At 60.6% G+C, this 13,795-nt stretch overlaps 2 protein-coding genes across 8 annotated transcripts in view; one reads left to right on the forward strand and one right to left on the reverse strand.

Moving 5' to 3' along the window:
* The window catches only part of RIMS3 (regulating synaptic membrane exocytosis 3), an 81,264-nt gene extending 71,930 nt beyond the window's left edge, over window positions 1–9,334 (reverse strand). For 2 of the 5 annotated variants that reach the window (XR_008453273.1, XM_054086157.1), the window contains exon 1: window positions 7,486–7,552. The gene's annotated coding sequence lies outside the window, so the exon portion shown is untranslated. Of the gene's footprint in view, window positions 1–1,327; window positions 1,568–1,614; window positions 1,817–7,485; window positions 7,553–9,027 lie in introns of those variants that run through there. The other 3 variants (XM_054086159.1, XM_054086158.1, XM_054086160.1) reach the window with 3 other exon arrangements.
* Window positions 7,636–13,218, forward strand: LOC128854276 (uncharacterized). 3 transcript variants are annotated; one of them, XR_008453275.1, is made up of 4 exons: window positions 7,636–9,060; window positions 9,970–11,468; window positions 11,639–11,821; window positions 11,984–13,218. XR_008453275.1 is itself a non-coding variant. In XM_054086170.1 (3 exons), exons 1-3 carry the CDS (start codon window positions 8,690–8,692, stop codon window positions 12,216–12,218), a joined length of 807 nt encoding a protein of 268 aa, XP_053942145.1. In that variant the 5' UTR covers window positions 7,636–8,689; the 3' UTR covers window positions 12,219–13,218. The 3 variants fall into 3 exon arrangements, 1 of the variants encoding a protein (XP_053942145.1); XR_008453274.1 differs by having other exon boundaries at window positions 9,970–11,821; XM_054086170.1 differs by lacking the exon at window positions 11,639–11,821 and having other exon boundaries at window positions 9,970–10,170.
* The last annotated feature ends 577 nt before the right edge of the window (window positions 13,219–13,795 follow it).

Consider the following 13,795-nt stretch of genomic DNA (forward strand, 5'->3'; position numbering starts at 1 on the left):
GCACGGCCGCACGCACGGATTTATCAATTACCGGAGGGATGCAAACAGAGGCAATTGGGCGATTAGTCACTAATATCATTAACGAGCTCCCAGGGAGCAGCCGCTGCCCCACGTTTCCCTTCTGGCTGGTGTTTTCCGCGTGGCAGTGACCCGCTGCGTCCCCCGGCTCCTCACACCCAGCGGTGCTGAGCGGGATCCCGGCACGACACCTCCTTTTGGCAGGATTTGGGGGTGCCAGGCACGCGGCACAAGCTGCCCCTCGCGTACACACGTGGGATTTTCTGCCTTTGCTGCTGAACAACACTTTCACGACGGCTCAAGTGCGATCAAGCCATGGGCGTGGGGTGAGCACCAGCTCTGGAGCTGCCCCGGCACAGCCAGGATGCGCAAGAGCAGCCACCAGCGCTCGCCCTACGCTCAGTGTCTGCTCAAGAGGGGTCAGAGCTGAGCCACTGCCTTTGGGACCAACAGGATGGGCATTTTCCACCACCACCCACCACTCTCCAGGCTCCAAACCCGCCGTGACCCCTTGCAAAGCCTGGGGTTCCTCTTAGGAAGCACCTACAGAAAGGAATGGATCCCACCGCAGCCTCCATCACACACTGATCCCTTCCCCGTGCCTCAGTTTCCCCACCTGCCAACCCAACATTAGGCTGTGCTGAAACAAACACAGGTCCCTTCGTGCGAGGGTTTGGCTCGGTGCAGCTCAAGGCCTCTCCACGCAGCGTCACGGGTGCGAAAAGCTGTGCCGCCACCGAGCCCCGTTATTCGTACCATCAGGAAAACACAAAAGGCTCCTACTGCTGTTTTCCCCGCTCGGCTTTTCAGCCGCCAGGAAAGCACGGGGCTCTGGTGGAAGCAAATTAGATCAGGAGAGCAGAGCGCTAATGGGATCATTTCCAATGCAACACACATCGGGATAATCCACCGCAAAGGAAGAGGCGCACACGCTCCTCAGCCCAAAGGAAGGATTTTCTTTACCCTACCCATCATTTTACCCCTTATTGCCTCTGCAGGGAGCGGGTGCCGCGCGGGAGGTGCCCGGTGCCCGGGCTGGAGGCTGCACCCAAGCCCCGAAGCCCACGGCTCCCACCACCGAGGCGGCCTCGGCACCACAGCAGCATCCTGGGTGGCACCCGCAGCCCCGTGGGGGATACAGGGAACGGCACCGGCTTTCCCTTCACCCCCATCTCCGGCTTTTATTTAATCTCTATATCGCAATAAACCGAGATTCTCAGAACGAAGCACGGGTCGCGCGCAAGCCCCCTCCTCCCCTGCACCATCCCAGCCACCGGGGTGGGGGGCAGCGCCCGCAGCCCCCGCTTACCGCCACGCACTGGCGAGTATTCCAGGGAGCCGGCAGCGATCCGCGGGCTGCCCGGAGCCACCGAGCGTTGGCTGAGCCGCCAGTGGAGGTGTCATGGCTGGAGCATCCCTCCGGCTGCTCCGCTGCCCAGCCAGCGCCCAGCACCGATGCACAACGTGCAGACGAGCACGAACGGCAGGACAACGCGTTCCCTCTTGCGTTTCCATCACCGTTGCGGCGAGGCTGACAGAGCTGAGCCCTCCCCGCACTTGCACCCCAAAGGAAAAGAGGAGATGGAGGCATCTTACCGCCCTGCGCAGGTGGAGGAGGAGTGGGCAGCGTCTGCCCCGCTCTCCCCGCCGCGGAGGCTCAGCCCCCCAGCCCCATCCCCGGCTGGAGACCAGGGTGACGGGTCTGGTTAATCTTTAAAGGGTTCTGGAGAGCGGGGCTGTGCCGGCGCTGCTTCAGCATCTCCTTCAGCATCTCCATGGTTACATCGCTGACCCAGTTCTCCTCCCAGCCCCAAGCAGGGGCAGAGTGGTCCAGCGGGGTGGGATGCGCCTCGGCGGGGATGGGGGCATCCTGTGATGGGCTTCGGGCCCCCGAGTCCCCCTAGATAGGTGTCACCGCTCTGCCGGGGGATGCCGGAGCTCGGAAAAGTGGGAAGCGAGGGTGGGGGGCTGCAGGTGACCCCAGGGAGCCAAGAGAGCTGTACGGCCCCACTGCATCCCAGTGTCCGGAGGGGCGGCACAGGAGCAACCTGGGGCTGTGAGGGAGCCCTGGCCACAAATCCTGCTGAGATAGAAATGGGGGACAAAATATTTGTGGGGAAACTCAATATTTTCATTATCTCTGTGGGGAAGCAGGGAGGGGCTCAGCAGGTGAGAAGGGGATCACAGGTGGGAGGAGGCGGGAGGGGATAAATGAGCACCTGGCAAGGGGGGCCCGTGGGATGCTGCCTCGCTGGGAAAGGGGATTTTGGAGGCTGCGGCTCCCTCGAAGCCCTCCAAGGTGGACATCCAGGGAAGGGCAGGGTTGGAAAGCCCTGGCATTGGGGCTGTGGATCCTCTCACCCCCAAACTGCAGCCCCCGAACCCCCCGCTGCCTCCAGCCTGCAGGGAAAGCACTGAAGCACTGCTGACGTCTGGAGCAGGTAGGGCCTAAAATCAGCATTTCTGGGGAAAGAAAACTTGCTGGAGCCGACAGTCCTGAGCAGGGCACGAGACGCTGGGGCAGCTGCAGTGGCCCAGCTCACAAACGCGTGCTCCTCCTTGTATCGACAAGTAAGGCAAGGGCTTATTTCCTCTAAAAGCGTTCAATTCTAATGAATTGCTCCAGGTCTGATAGGCTCGTACCGATTTAATTGCCCAGCGAGAGGTGTGATTCAGTGCACGCAAGCTGAGAACTTGTAGGTAACTCCAGCTCCTGGGGTTGGGCACCTCGGTGCTCGGGCAGGTCAGGAAATTGTGCTCTGTGCATCGGGAGGCGCCACAGGAACCCTCCTGCACAACCTCAACACAAACCGGGAGATCAAAGGATGGGTCTGAATGTGTCCCATTTGTGGGAAAAGAGGGGAGAAGCTCAGATGGGGCCAAGCCAGGGTTGCGCTCCGGGATCCTGCGAGAGTATCTCCTGCCCGAGGGTGCTCCAGCCCCTGCCTGTGCCCGACTGGTGTGGGAGCAAGGATTATAACCAGCCTGGACCCGGGAGGAAGAGGAGAAGGCAACGGGGCGAGCAGCGTGGCGTGCTGCTGCTGGGTCGCTCCAGGGCAGATGGTTCTCCAAAAGTCAAATGCCTGTGCTCGGGTGGGAGAAGGGAGACAAAACACCAGAGCTGCTCAGCCACTCCATCCAGCGTTGGAGCCTCTCCAGGAGGGATGGCAGAGGAGCACCAGGAGCTCCTGTGCCGTCCACTGTGTGGGCAGTGCCCCGGCACACGGGGCTTTGCTGAGAAGGTGACCACACAGCCTGGCTGGAGGCTTTCCATCGGGTTGGGACGTGCTGGTGGTCGTGGTGTGGGTGAGGAGCTCGGTCCTTGCACAGCCCAGCGCGTGGGACGGTGGTGACAGCGGCCGGTGCTGTGTCCTGGGGACATCCTGATGCACCAAGAGATGGCTTCACGGAGGCCGTGACCCAAGTGACACATCACACCTCTCCTGGGATAAGCAGTGGGATCCGGGGCGCGGATCAGGTCTGAGCAGCCTTTCTGCTGTGGGTGATCTCCTCCGTGCTGCTGCTGGGATGGACTGGGAGCGATTGACCACCAGAGCCACAGCAGTGACTGCGTGACACACGAGGACTGAGTGTCCCATGCTGGAACATGCGTCTTCCTTGGTCCCAGCTGCATCCAACCATGGCGATGTCCTCGCCACCCCCACCAACAAAGCACACATCCATCTCTGGCCACAGCTCTGGCAGAAGTGATGCTCCTGGCAGATAGGATCCATCCGGGAGCACCGAGGGAACCAACTGTCTCCAGAGGGACAGGCAGGACATGGCATCTTCCCACAGGTACCTTTCACTGGGTGGGGGGACACCCATGCCTGCCCCTGCCTGGTGGCCACATCTTGGGCCAAAGACCCCTTTCGGGATGCCGGGAGCCTCGGACCAGAGCTCTGACCATGCCATCCCTTTCCCCCACGTCCCTGCGTGACGTCTGCCACTCGGTTAAATCAGATCTATGCTGAATCCCATCGTTTCCTAGGCAACATTAAAGAATCGGAGGAGTCAAAGCCACCCAGCAGGGCTGTGGCTGGGGGATGGCCAGGTGCCACCGTGGCACTGAGGCATTCCCGGTGGTCCAGGCTCATCCTGCACGTGGGCTGCCTGGACCGGGCTCAGAGGGCAGACCCTGGCGCACCACGATGCGGGTTTTGGCTGTGGCAGGAGCTCGGAGGGAGCAGGATCTCGCTGGGGACACGCTCGAGCCGGCACATGGCCATCGCCGGCAGCCGCCTTGGGGAGCGCGGTGCCGCAGCCACACAGCTCCGAAACTGGGCCACCTCCATGGGGAGACGTTGGGAACCAGCCCAGGGCTTCTGGCGGCCCCACGATGGGTGGGAACGAGGATCCCTGGACTCTGAGCCCAACCCTTCGCCTGGTGCTCGCACTGCCACGACAGGACCAGGGCTGGTTCCATCTCCGCTGGCGCAGAGGGGCTGTGGGAAGGAGCTCTTCCCGTTACCCGGCAGCCGCTGCCTTCCCGGCTGCACGGCTCCGAGCTCTGCAATGCAGCTCACACCACTCATCTGCTGTGTGTGAATCCCATCAATATTTCATGGAGCTGCTTCCTCCAGGGGAAGGACTGCTATCAGCTCTGGCTTTCTGCTGCTCCTACTCCTCCTCTTGCAGAGAACATCTGATTTCCTTCCACCGGCAGCCAGCGCCCAACAGTCCCCGCTTTCCCTCTCCTTTCTGCATTAGCAAACCTTGTTTTGCCTTTCGGGGGGCCTCGCACCCCGCATGGACCACGAGCTCTGAAGTCCGCGTGGGTTCAAACCAAAGCGCTGACCATGTTTTGCTCCTGGGCGCCTCAGCCTGCCCGCAGCGGAGGTGCCCAACGCTACGGCTCCATGTGGGGCTTCCCCGGGACCAAGCCACCGGTTCCACAGCTCCGGGATGGGCAACCAACCCCCCCACAAACCCCCTGTGGCTCCCGCAGCTCCGTGTCCGGCTGCAGGACGGTGAACCTGGCCCTGCGATATCTGACCGGCTCCAATCTGCATCCAACCCGCAGGTCCCAGCTCGCTCCAGAGCCCAACGGGAGCCGGGGGGGAGGACAGGCTGTTTGCAGGGGAAAAAAAAAAGTAGTTTTTTAAATGCTAAGACTGCACTATTATAGCAAAGCTTCTTAAGAGATCAGCAGAAAACTTGCTTGCCGTAGGAAGACTTCTGTGAGCCGGAGCGATGCCAAGAGACTGCGGGAGCCTGGCACTGCCCACGCAAACACCCATCGCCCCGCGTGCGGAGAGCCACCGGGCAGCTCTCCTGGGGCAGCCCTGGGATCCACAACGCCGGCAGACTGGTGGGACACTGGAGCAGCGGCTCCCAGTTAGGTGCTGCTCCCCAGAGAGCACGAGCGTGCCCGCAGCGAAGACCAAACCCTCTCCACCCAAACACAGCGAAGACCAAACGCACCGCTCCACCACCCAACGATGGAAATAGGTGCTATTTGCTCTCTGCAGGCAGAGAGCCCTCCAGCTCCGGGAGCCCCTTTGTCCGCAGGGAGGATGAGGAGCCTGGGAAGCCTCCCACCACCATCCCCCCACAGTCCTGGGGCAGACGAGGACCCCGGAGCTGCAGCGCTGTCAATCCCACACCAAATCGCTTTACAATAATTACTAAACGAGCCTTTTCCCCTGCCATGTGAGATGCTGCGACGAAACATTTGAAGAGCATTGAAATGGATGCGAGGAGATGGTGCCACGCGGTTGGGTTTTAATAAGCAGGAAAAACGGGCGTTTTTGCAGCCATTGATGCATCTTGCATCAACGCGATGCTTCCCACGAGGCTGCGGCGCAGCCAGAGCAGGCGTGAGCCCACAAAGCACCTCGTCCACACGGGCTTGGCTGAGCTCGTGGGGCAGCAGAAGCTGCAGGGGACGGACCTCGGGGTGGGCAGGGGGAGACAGTGGGATTTGACTCCCAATTTGGGGTGCGAGGAGCAGACTAAGATGTCACCATCTCCTCCTCTGTCCAGGTCTCACAAAGGCAACCGGTGCTGCGAGGATGGGGATGGAGCGAGAGCCTGGGAGCGCTGCGCCTGCGGAAAGGAGCGCTGGGAGGAGGCAGGAGTTTGCCCTCGCAGAGGGATTCGGAGCAGGTACCTCACTCTTTGGGAGAGAAAGCGCAGCAGAAGGGCGCAGGGCTTTCAAGAAGTGTTGATGTAGAAAGAAACGGGCACGTGTCTAAACCAGGACTGGAGGTGAGAGCACGGGAGCAGCCGCCTGACTGCCCGGGGAAGGAGCCGTGCGATGCAGCCGGCCGTGCCAGGGCTGGTTTGGGCACTTTGTCCTGCAGCCCAGGGACAATCCCGAGCTGCTGAGCCCGGCAGCAAAGCCGCTGCAAGCGAAGCCCACCTCCGCGCCGCGGTCCCGAGGGGATGCGCGGGCTCCCGCTCTCGGCACACCAATGGAACCACCAGCCCCCACGCAACGCTCCCTGCGCACCAAGAGGTGCAATTCAGCCTGGAGATGAAGGCTTTGCTCAGCGTCCAAAGATCCCCTCACGGCGCTCCCCAGACCCTCCTGTGGGGACGACGCTGCAGCTCAGGACATTCAGCACCCTCGGGGCCGCCCTGGCTCTGGGGACCCTTTTGGGGCGCAGAGCAGCCGGTGCTCTGCAGCAGCTCCACGGATGCAGAGGCCAAGCCCGGGCGCGTTCAGCTGTGGGGATATGCGATGCCTGCGATGCCCTCGGGCTTCGCCCCACTTTCTGCAGCCCCAGTTTGGAGAGCGGGGAGCGGCTCTGGTTCCTCTGCCCATCGCGGGGCATCGTTTCGCTCCTGCCCAGTTCTCAAAGGATTTCCATCCAGAACCAACCCCAGCACCTGCCCAGACCTCCCTGGAGGATCCAGCAGAGCCAAACCAATGTTGGAAGCGCAGGCTGGAGACACCGGGAAGCCGGGAGAGCACCGAGTGCTGGGCTTTGTGGGCTGCTCGGGGCAAGGTTGGCACCACAGGGCAACCCCTCCGCAGGTGGGACCCCCACTTTCACCAGTCCCTGTCCCATCTCCCCAGCCTTGGGGACCAGCACGCATGGGACGGGGTTGACGTCAACGGGCTTTCAGCGGGGATGATGGATGATACGGGAAAGCGCTCCCGTTCCCGAGACGCTGGCTGGGAAATGCTGCTCGCCGGAGGCTCCGGTGAACGGGACCTGGGGCTGGGGACCCCTTGGATTGGGGTCACGGCTGCGGCCCCCACCTTTTTGGTGCAGAGATGCTTGTGGTGATGCTTTTGGGGTGCTCACGGCTCTGCTCGGAGCTTGGGGATGGTTTTAGGGGTGTCGGGTGCTCCTCAGCGGCAGCCGCGGGGGGAGCATCGGGGGTTAGGACACCCCTCTCTCGCTCTCCCCACTCTCCCTCCTCCCTCTTCCCCCCTCCCCTCTCCTCCTTCCCCCCCCAGCCCGGGCAGCCCCATCCCTCCCCGCCGGGGATGCTCCGCTGCGCTCCCGCACTCACCGCCGCCGCCGCCCGGTCCCGCTCCTCCCCCCGGCCCCGGCGGGCTGCTGGGAGCGGGGGGGGGCAGCCTCGGGGCCGGGGCCGCCGCCGATGGGGGGGGGGATGCTGCCGGGTGCCCCCCGACAGCTGCCGCCTGCATCCCGCCCGCGGCGGAGAGAGATGCCAGCTGCGCCCCGAACCCCGCCGGCTGCACCCTGCACCCACCGACTGGACCCCGAGAGCCCCCAGCTGCACCCTGCACCCACCGACTGCACCCCGAGAGCCCCCAGCTGCACCCTGCACCCACCGACTGGAACCTGAGAGCCCCCGGCTGCACCCTGCACCCACCGACTGGACCCCGAGAGCCCCCGGCTGCACCCTGCACCCACCGACTGGACCCCGAGAGCCCCCAGCTGCACCCTGCACCCACCGACTGGACCCCGAGAGCCCCCAGCTGCACCCTGCACCCACCGACTGGACCCCGAGAGCCCCCAGCTGCACCCTGCACCCACCGACTGGACCCCGAGAGCCCCCAGCTGCACCCTGCACCCACCGACTGGACCCCGAGAGCCCCCAGCTGCACCCTGCACCCACCGACTGGACCCCGAGAGCCCCCAGCTGCACCCTGCACCCACCGACTGGACCCCGAGAGCCCCCAGCTGCACCCTGCACCCACCGACTGGACCCCGAGAGCCCCCAGCTGCACCCTGCAGCCACTGACTGGACCCCAAGAGCCTCCAGCCGGACCCTACACCCATCATCCAGACCCCACAAACCTCCAGCTGCACCCTGCACCCACCAATAGAACCCAAGAGCCTCCAGCCGGACCCTGTGCACATCAGTCAGACCTCAAGCATCTCCAGCAGGACCCTACACCCATCAATTGGACCCCAAGATTCACCAGCTGGACCCTGCATCCATCAGTGGGACTCCAAGAGCTGCCGACCTGACCTTTCTCCTATCATCTGGAGCCCAAGAGCTGCCAGCTGGATCCTGCACCCACCATCCAGATGCAGTCACCAGCTGGACCCCAAGAATCACCAGGTGGACCCTTCACCTGTCAGTCAGACCCTACACTCATCAACTGGACGCCAAGAGTCATCAGCCAGATGCTACACCCATCAGCTGCAGCCCACGAACCACCAGCTGGACCCTTCACCCATCAACCAGTCCTCAAGGACCCTGCACCTGCCAGCAGGACACCAAGAGTTGCCAGCCAGACCTTATGACCATCAGCAGCACTCCAAGAGCTCCCAACCTGACCTTCTCCCTCCATGCGGACCCCAAGTGTTGCCACCTGGACCCCAGGAGACGCCACCCGAACCCCACGGGCCATCAGGAGCCTCCAGCCAGAGCTGAAGCACCGCCGGCCAGTCCCGTTCAGCCTGGGTGGCCGCGGTGCCCGCTCGTTGGGAACACAAACTTCCCAGCTCCGATCCTTTTTGGTCTTTCCTGGAGCGCGAGCGTGGCCCTCATAGAGGGACGGGGACACCCTGGCTTCTTCCGAAGGAGAAAGTTTGAGCGAAGCAGCAGCCCCGGTTCCCGCGCTGCCCTTGGACTCACCTTGGCTCCCCGAACGCAAACTCTAATTTCTCTGTGAGCAGCGACTCTTTTCCCTCATGGTGAATTCCTCCGGCGCGTTCCCTGCGTTGCCTCTGCAGGCTGCGCACCGCGGCTGACATGGAACCACGTGCCATGAGCAAACCCTCCTTTGCCAACTTTAACTCTGTCTCTCCCTAAAATAATGCCAGGCTTGGATTTCCCGCTGGACGGGCTCCCCGTCCTCGCCGTGCCGGGGGGGCTGCCGGGATCCACGCTGCGGGAACCACCCGGCACTCGCGGGCAAAGCCTTCGCCACGTTCCCTACATCGGGATCGGGGCCTTGGGGTGATTTGGGACGGCGTTCCCGCAGTGGGATGGAGAGCAGGGAGGTGAAAGGGCACTCATTCACGCAGGGAGGGTGGGAAAATCCCCCCGGAGCGGCTGCTGGAGGGGAAGGGGTCAGCGGGGAGAGCCGGGGGGCGGTGGGTCCCGGCGTTGTGCCCGGGAAAACGGGTTACGGAGCAGGATCGGCTGAAAGAACTAAATATGGAAACTTGGATAAAACATCACTGAAGTAGGGAGATGGTTTCCGAACAGAATTCAAAGCATATAAACAAACTCGGGGAGGGAGAGAGGTTGTCTGGAGGGGGGCCTTTATGAGTAATATTTAGAAAAACTCGCTGAAAATATCTCGGTAGGGAAGGGTTTCTCATCAAAGCAAACGTCCAGCTTTGTGGGGACAGCGTCGGTCCGGGGATCGCATTGTTCTGGGGGGAGAGGGAGCGGAAACGCGTGCCTCGACCACAAGAAGCCTCTCAGGCTATGGCGCTGGTTTTCAGCTGTCACATTTTGATGATAAAACATGAAGTTCTGGGGCAACAATAAAGTCATAACAGCAAAGTTTTTGATTAGATTGGTAGGAAGCTTTCTGACCGACTCGGGTTTTTTTACTTCCCTTGGCAGGTCGCTCCAGGGTCCCTCACCGGGAGAGACTGGGGGGCTCATCCCTGCGTGTGGCACCAACAGCCCCCACAACCCATCCCCTGGGAAGCGCTTCCGTGGAGCCGGATGGACGAAAGCCCTCGACTTGGTCGTGCGCTGGGATCCCCTCGGGGCTCTCCCATCTCTGATGTCTCTTAAGGCGTTAAGGAGCTCAGCTCTCCGGTTTGTCGGCTCCTCACCACCTTCTCCTTCACGGTTTGGTTTTGTGCCGGTGAAAGGGGGTGGTTTAATGCGATTACTCCGGTAAAACCCACATAAGAGGATTCGTGGGACTCGGCTTTCTGGGGCTGCAGTGCCGGTGGCAGCGTGTGGTGCGGGGGAACGTGTGATGGCCGTGGGAGCGCATGGAAGAGGCTCGGAAAATCCCGGGGCTGTGGTGTCCCCGTGGGGGTGACCCCGGGATTCCGCAGACCCTCTGGGTGCCACCTGCTGCCTTTTCTCTGCAGGGCAGAGATCTGCCCCCGCTGTGGCTGCTGCTCATCCCGGCAAGAGGAGGATGTAACGGGCAATGGAAAACACAAAGGACCGAGGGGGGAAATCACAGATTCATGGAATGGTTTGAGTGGGAAGGGATAATAAAGCCCATCCATTTCCACCCCCTGCCACGGGCAGGGACACCTCCCGCTGCCGGTGCTGCGGCAGCTCCGCAGCCGGCTCGCTCGCTCTTGCGTCGTGTCCCACTTCTCACAAGGGAAGGAGCTGCGCTGAGATGCTGTAAAACCTCCTTTCGCCATTCTTCACGGAGCAATCGGGTCACACGGGCTCACCAGTATCCTACCGGGAAAGCCGGTGTGTCTAACGCACCCTCTGCCCCCCGTCGGGATGGTGCAGGCACTGGGAAACCCACCGTCCTGCCGCGGGGCTGAGCGAGCTGAACTGGATCCCTGCTCCGAGCTGGAGCTGCGTGGTCTCCCCAGCGCTGGCGAGATGGAAGGGCTTCTCTGGAAATGGGCTCTCCCCGTCGGAGCTCAGCTCCGTGGCTTTACCGCAGCTCTTGAGTTTCTGGATTTCCCCACTCAGGGATTTTAACAGCTCTGTTGTCTCTGTCCGGGGGATGGAGGAGAGGGAGGACTAGGGGAGAACATGAGGGTTGGCTGCGGCCAGAGAAGGTGAGGATGCCTTGGTTTTCCAAGAGTTCAAACCTCAAACTCTCCGAGGACAAAAGCTGCCGGTGACCCTCAGCGCCGCAGCTCAGCAGGAGCGAGACTGACCCGCAGGTCTCTTGATCTCCTATGGAACCCTTTGGTAACACCCAAACCATCACCTCTCCTGGGTCAAATTATCCCTTTGGGGTTTCCTCGCAATCCAGATCCTCAGGGCCTTCAGAAACGCGTGTGTGTTTGTGGGTGGATTGATGTATACTCTTAACTTAAATATACTTAAATATCATGTAGGTGCCCCCCAGGTGGGACGTGGAGCGCACAAGAAGGGTCAGGAGCCGGGTTTGAGCCTGGCATCAGGTGTGAACCCCGATGGGACACAAGGGGGGAGCCTGGAGGGCTAACGCACCCCCAAATCTGGCACTAAATAGCCTCTTTTTTCCCCCAAATCTAAGGCAGCCTGTCCGCGTCCATCGCTTACACCTAGGTTTTTCTTTTTTATGCTTTACTTGGGGATAATTGCCCCAAAGCAACGGCTTTCCTGGGGTGAGTTCAGAGGGAGGAGATGGCCAGGCACACCCCCTCTGCTCCAAGAACCGATTTTCCAAAGCGCCAAACAACTTCAGCCCTTCCAACCGCGTCCCCGAGTGCCGCCAGCGCGGCTCCGCTCCTCGGGGTCCCATCGCCGGAGCGGGAGGGAATCGGCCGAGCAGGTACCAGATGTCAGGTGAGTGCGAAATCAGCAAGCCATGAGCAGGCTTGTGCAAGCAGAGAGAGGAAAAGCGCTTTCTTGGGTGATTTGTTGGGTCTTTTTTCTTGTTTCTCTTGGCTCCTTGGCGTTTCGGGCTGGCTGACACAGAGCTCTGTGTTTGCAGATGGCTGCGATCCCTCTCGGGAAGGCGAGCAGCTCCAGACAATGCATCCTTTGCTGCCAAGAGAGCAGGTGGGGAGGAAACAGAGCATCCCCGGTGCAGCGCAATGGCAAACAAAGGGATTCAGCGGGAAAAGGAGCGAGGGATTGTGCAGAAACCCCTCGCGCAGGGCAGGAATAGCAGCTGGAGGGTTTTGACAGCTGAGCCTGGCAGCAAAGCCATCAGCCGTGCCGGCTAATTGATTTAGGAACGACTCATTTTGCAGAGGGGCCGTGCAGCATCACGGATCGTCACCCCCGAGCATTACAGCAAGGGGAGGTGAGCTAAGAAATGGTGAGAATTAAAAAGCAAACCCAACGAGCGCGACTTTTATTTCTCTTGGCTGCCGTGCAAGCGCCCTGAGATCACGAAGTTGCGAGACTTTCAATAAAACTGGAGGAATTTGCCGCGAGATCTCTCCCGTTTCGGTGCCAACGTGCAGCCTTCGGGGCAGCCGAGCTCTGAAACCACAGCGGGGGCAGAAATTTTGTCCTTTTTCCTACATTTGGGTGAATGTCAGGGAACAGAAGCCACAGATCTGAACACTGAGTGTTCACAGGACTCATTTTCTCGTCTCCGGCGTGGGGTGCAGAAACCACCGATCCAGAAACCTCACCAGACGTCACCCACTTTGGGAACTCCAGGGAAAGGGTGAGGGGAGCGCAGTAGCCACCCAGGACCCGAGTGTCCGGTCTCAAATGACATTTAAAGCACAAGAGGCCAATCCTCTTTCTAGCTGTGAACTGGATGCGAACGGTTTGGGCACCAGAAAGACCGTGAGGAGGCAAAGATGGAGTCGCTGTTCAGGATGCCCTTTTTCATGGGAAAATACTGGAGCAGCATGAGTCACACGTCAGTGCAATGCATCCCCGGGCCAGAAAAGCGGTGCCTGGGAAAGGAGATAGCTGACTGAACTGGGGCACAGACTTTGGCTTGAACCAGCTCCAGCTCAGGCAGAGAGTAGCAGGCGGAGACCCTGCGATGATGGATCAGAAGCTTGAGAGAAGCGTTATAGAATGTGCTGAGTTGGAAGGGACCTCCAAGGACCATCGAGTCCAGCATTCAAACCCTGAGGGCGTTGGCCAAACACTTCTGGAATATTGTCCAGCTTGGCACTGCGACTGCTGCCCTGGGAGATGCTCCAGGGCTCCACCACCCTCTGGGGAAGAACCTTCTCCTAATGTCCAACCTAACCCTCCCCTGGCACCGAGCCCTTCAGCGCCTCAGGCCAGAGAGCAGGAGCGGGGCATTCAGCTCCCTGCCTGGGGGCTGTCCAAACCAGCGATACCGAAAATGCCAGCAAATAAACTCTCCAAGACCCATTTTTGTGTTTTAGAAAGCAGGTATCCTTTATTACAGTGCTGGATGCACAGGGCATAATTCACCAGTCGTGCGCAACGAGATGGGAGCTGGGTACAGAATCTATTTCCCATGTACATCTGTGTATAACATTTCCCAGAAACCCCATGCCCATTCTAGTACTTTCCAGAACTAATTATAATATCATTATGACCCTCACAACAGTCAAATTGCCACCAATTTGTAGCAGTTCTGAAGTTTTGTACTTCAGAAGAATCCTAGAATCACTTGGTTGGAAAAGACCTTCGAGATCATTGAGTCCAACCGAACCAGTCCACTACTAAACCAGATCTCTGAGGACTTAAATCTACCTGTCTTCTAAACACCTCCCAGGATGGGGAATGCAGCTTGAAATCCACCTGGGTGGTGTCGATAACTGAAGATGTGTGTCTGCAGAGGTTAAAACATGTGTGCTTC

This window comes from Cuculus canorus, chromosome 22 (assembly GCF_017976375.1).
Source record: "Cuculus canorus isolate bCucCan1 chromosome 22, bCucCan1.pri, whole genome shotgun sequence".
Lineage (NCBI taxonomy): Eukaryota > Metazoa > Chordata > Aves > Cuculiformes > Cuculidae > Cuculus > Cuculus canorus.

Bases quoted from the DNA above. Each gene is read 5' to 3' on its own strand.
- LOC128854276 (XM_054086170.1), top strand. From the start codon at position 8,690: ATGACCATCAGCAGCACTCCAAGAGCTCCCAACCTGACCTTCTCCCTC. The intron at 9,061-9,969 runs GTGAGCAGCGAC...TTCCCTTGGCAG, and splicing joins ACGCAAACTCTAATTTCTCT to GTCGCTCCAGGGTCCCTCAC. The intron at 10,171-11,983 runs GTTTGTCGGCTC...CTGTGTTTGCAG, and splicing joins TTAAGGAGCTCAGCTCTCCG to ATGGCTGCGATCCCTCTCGG.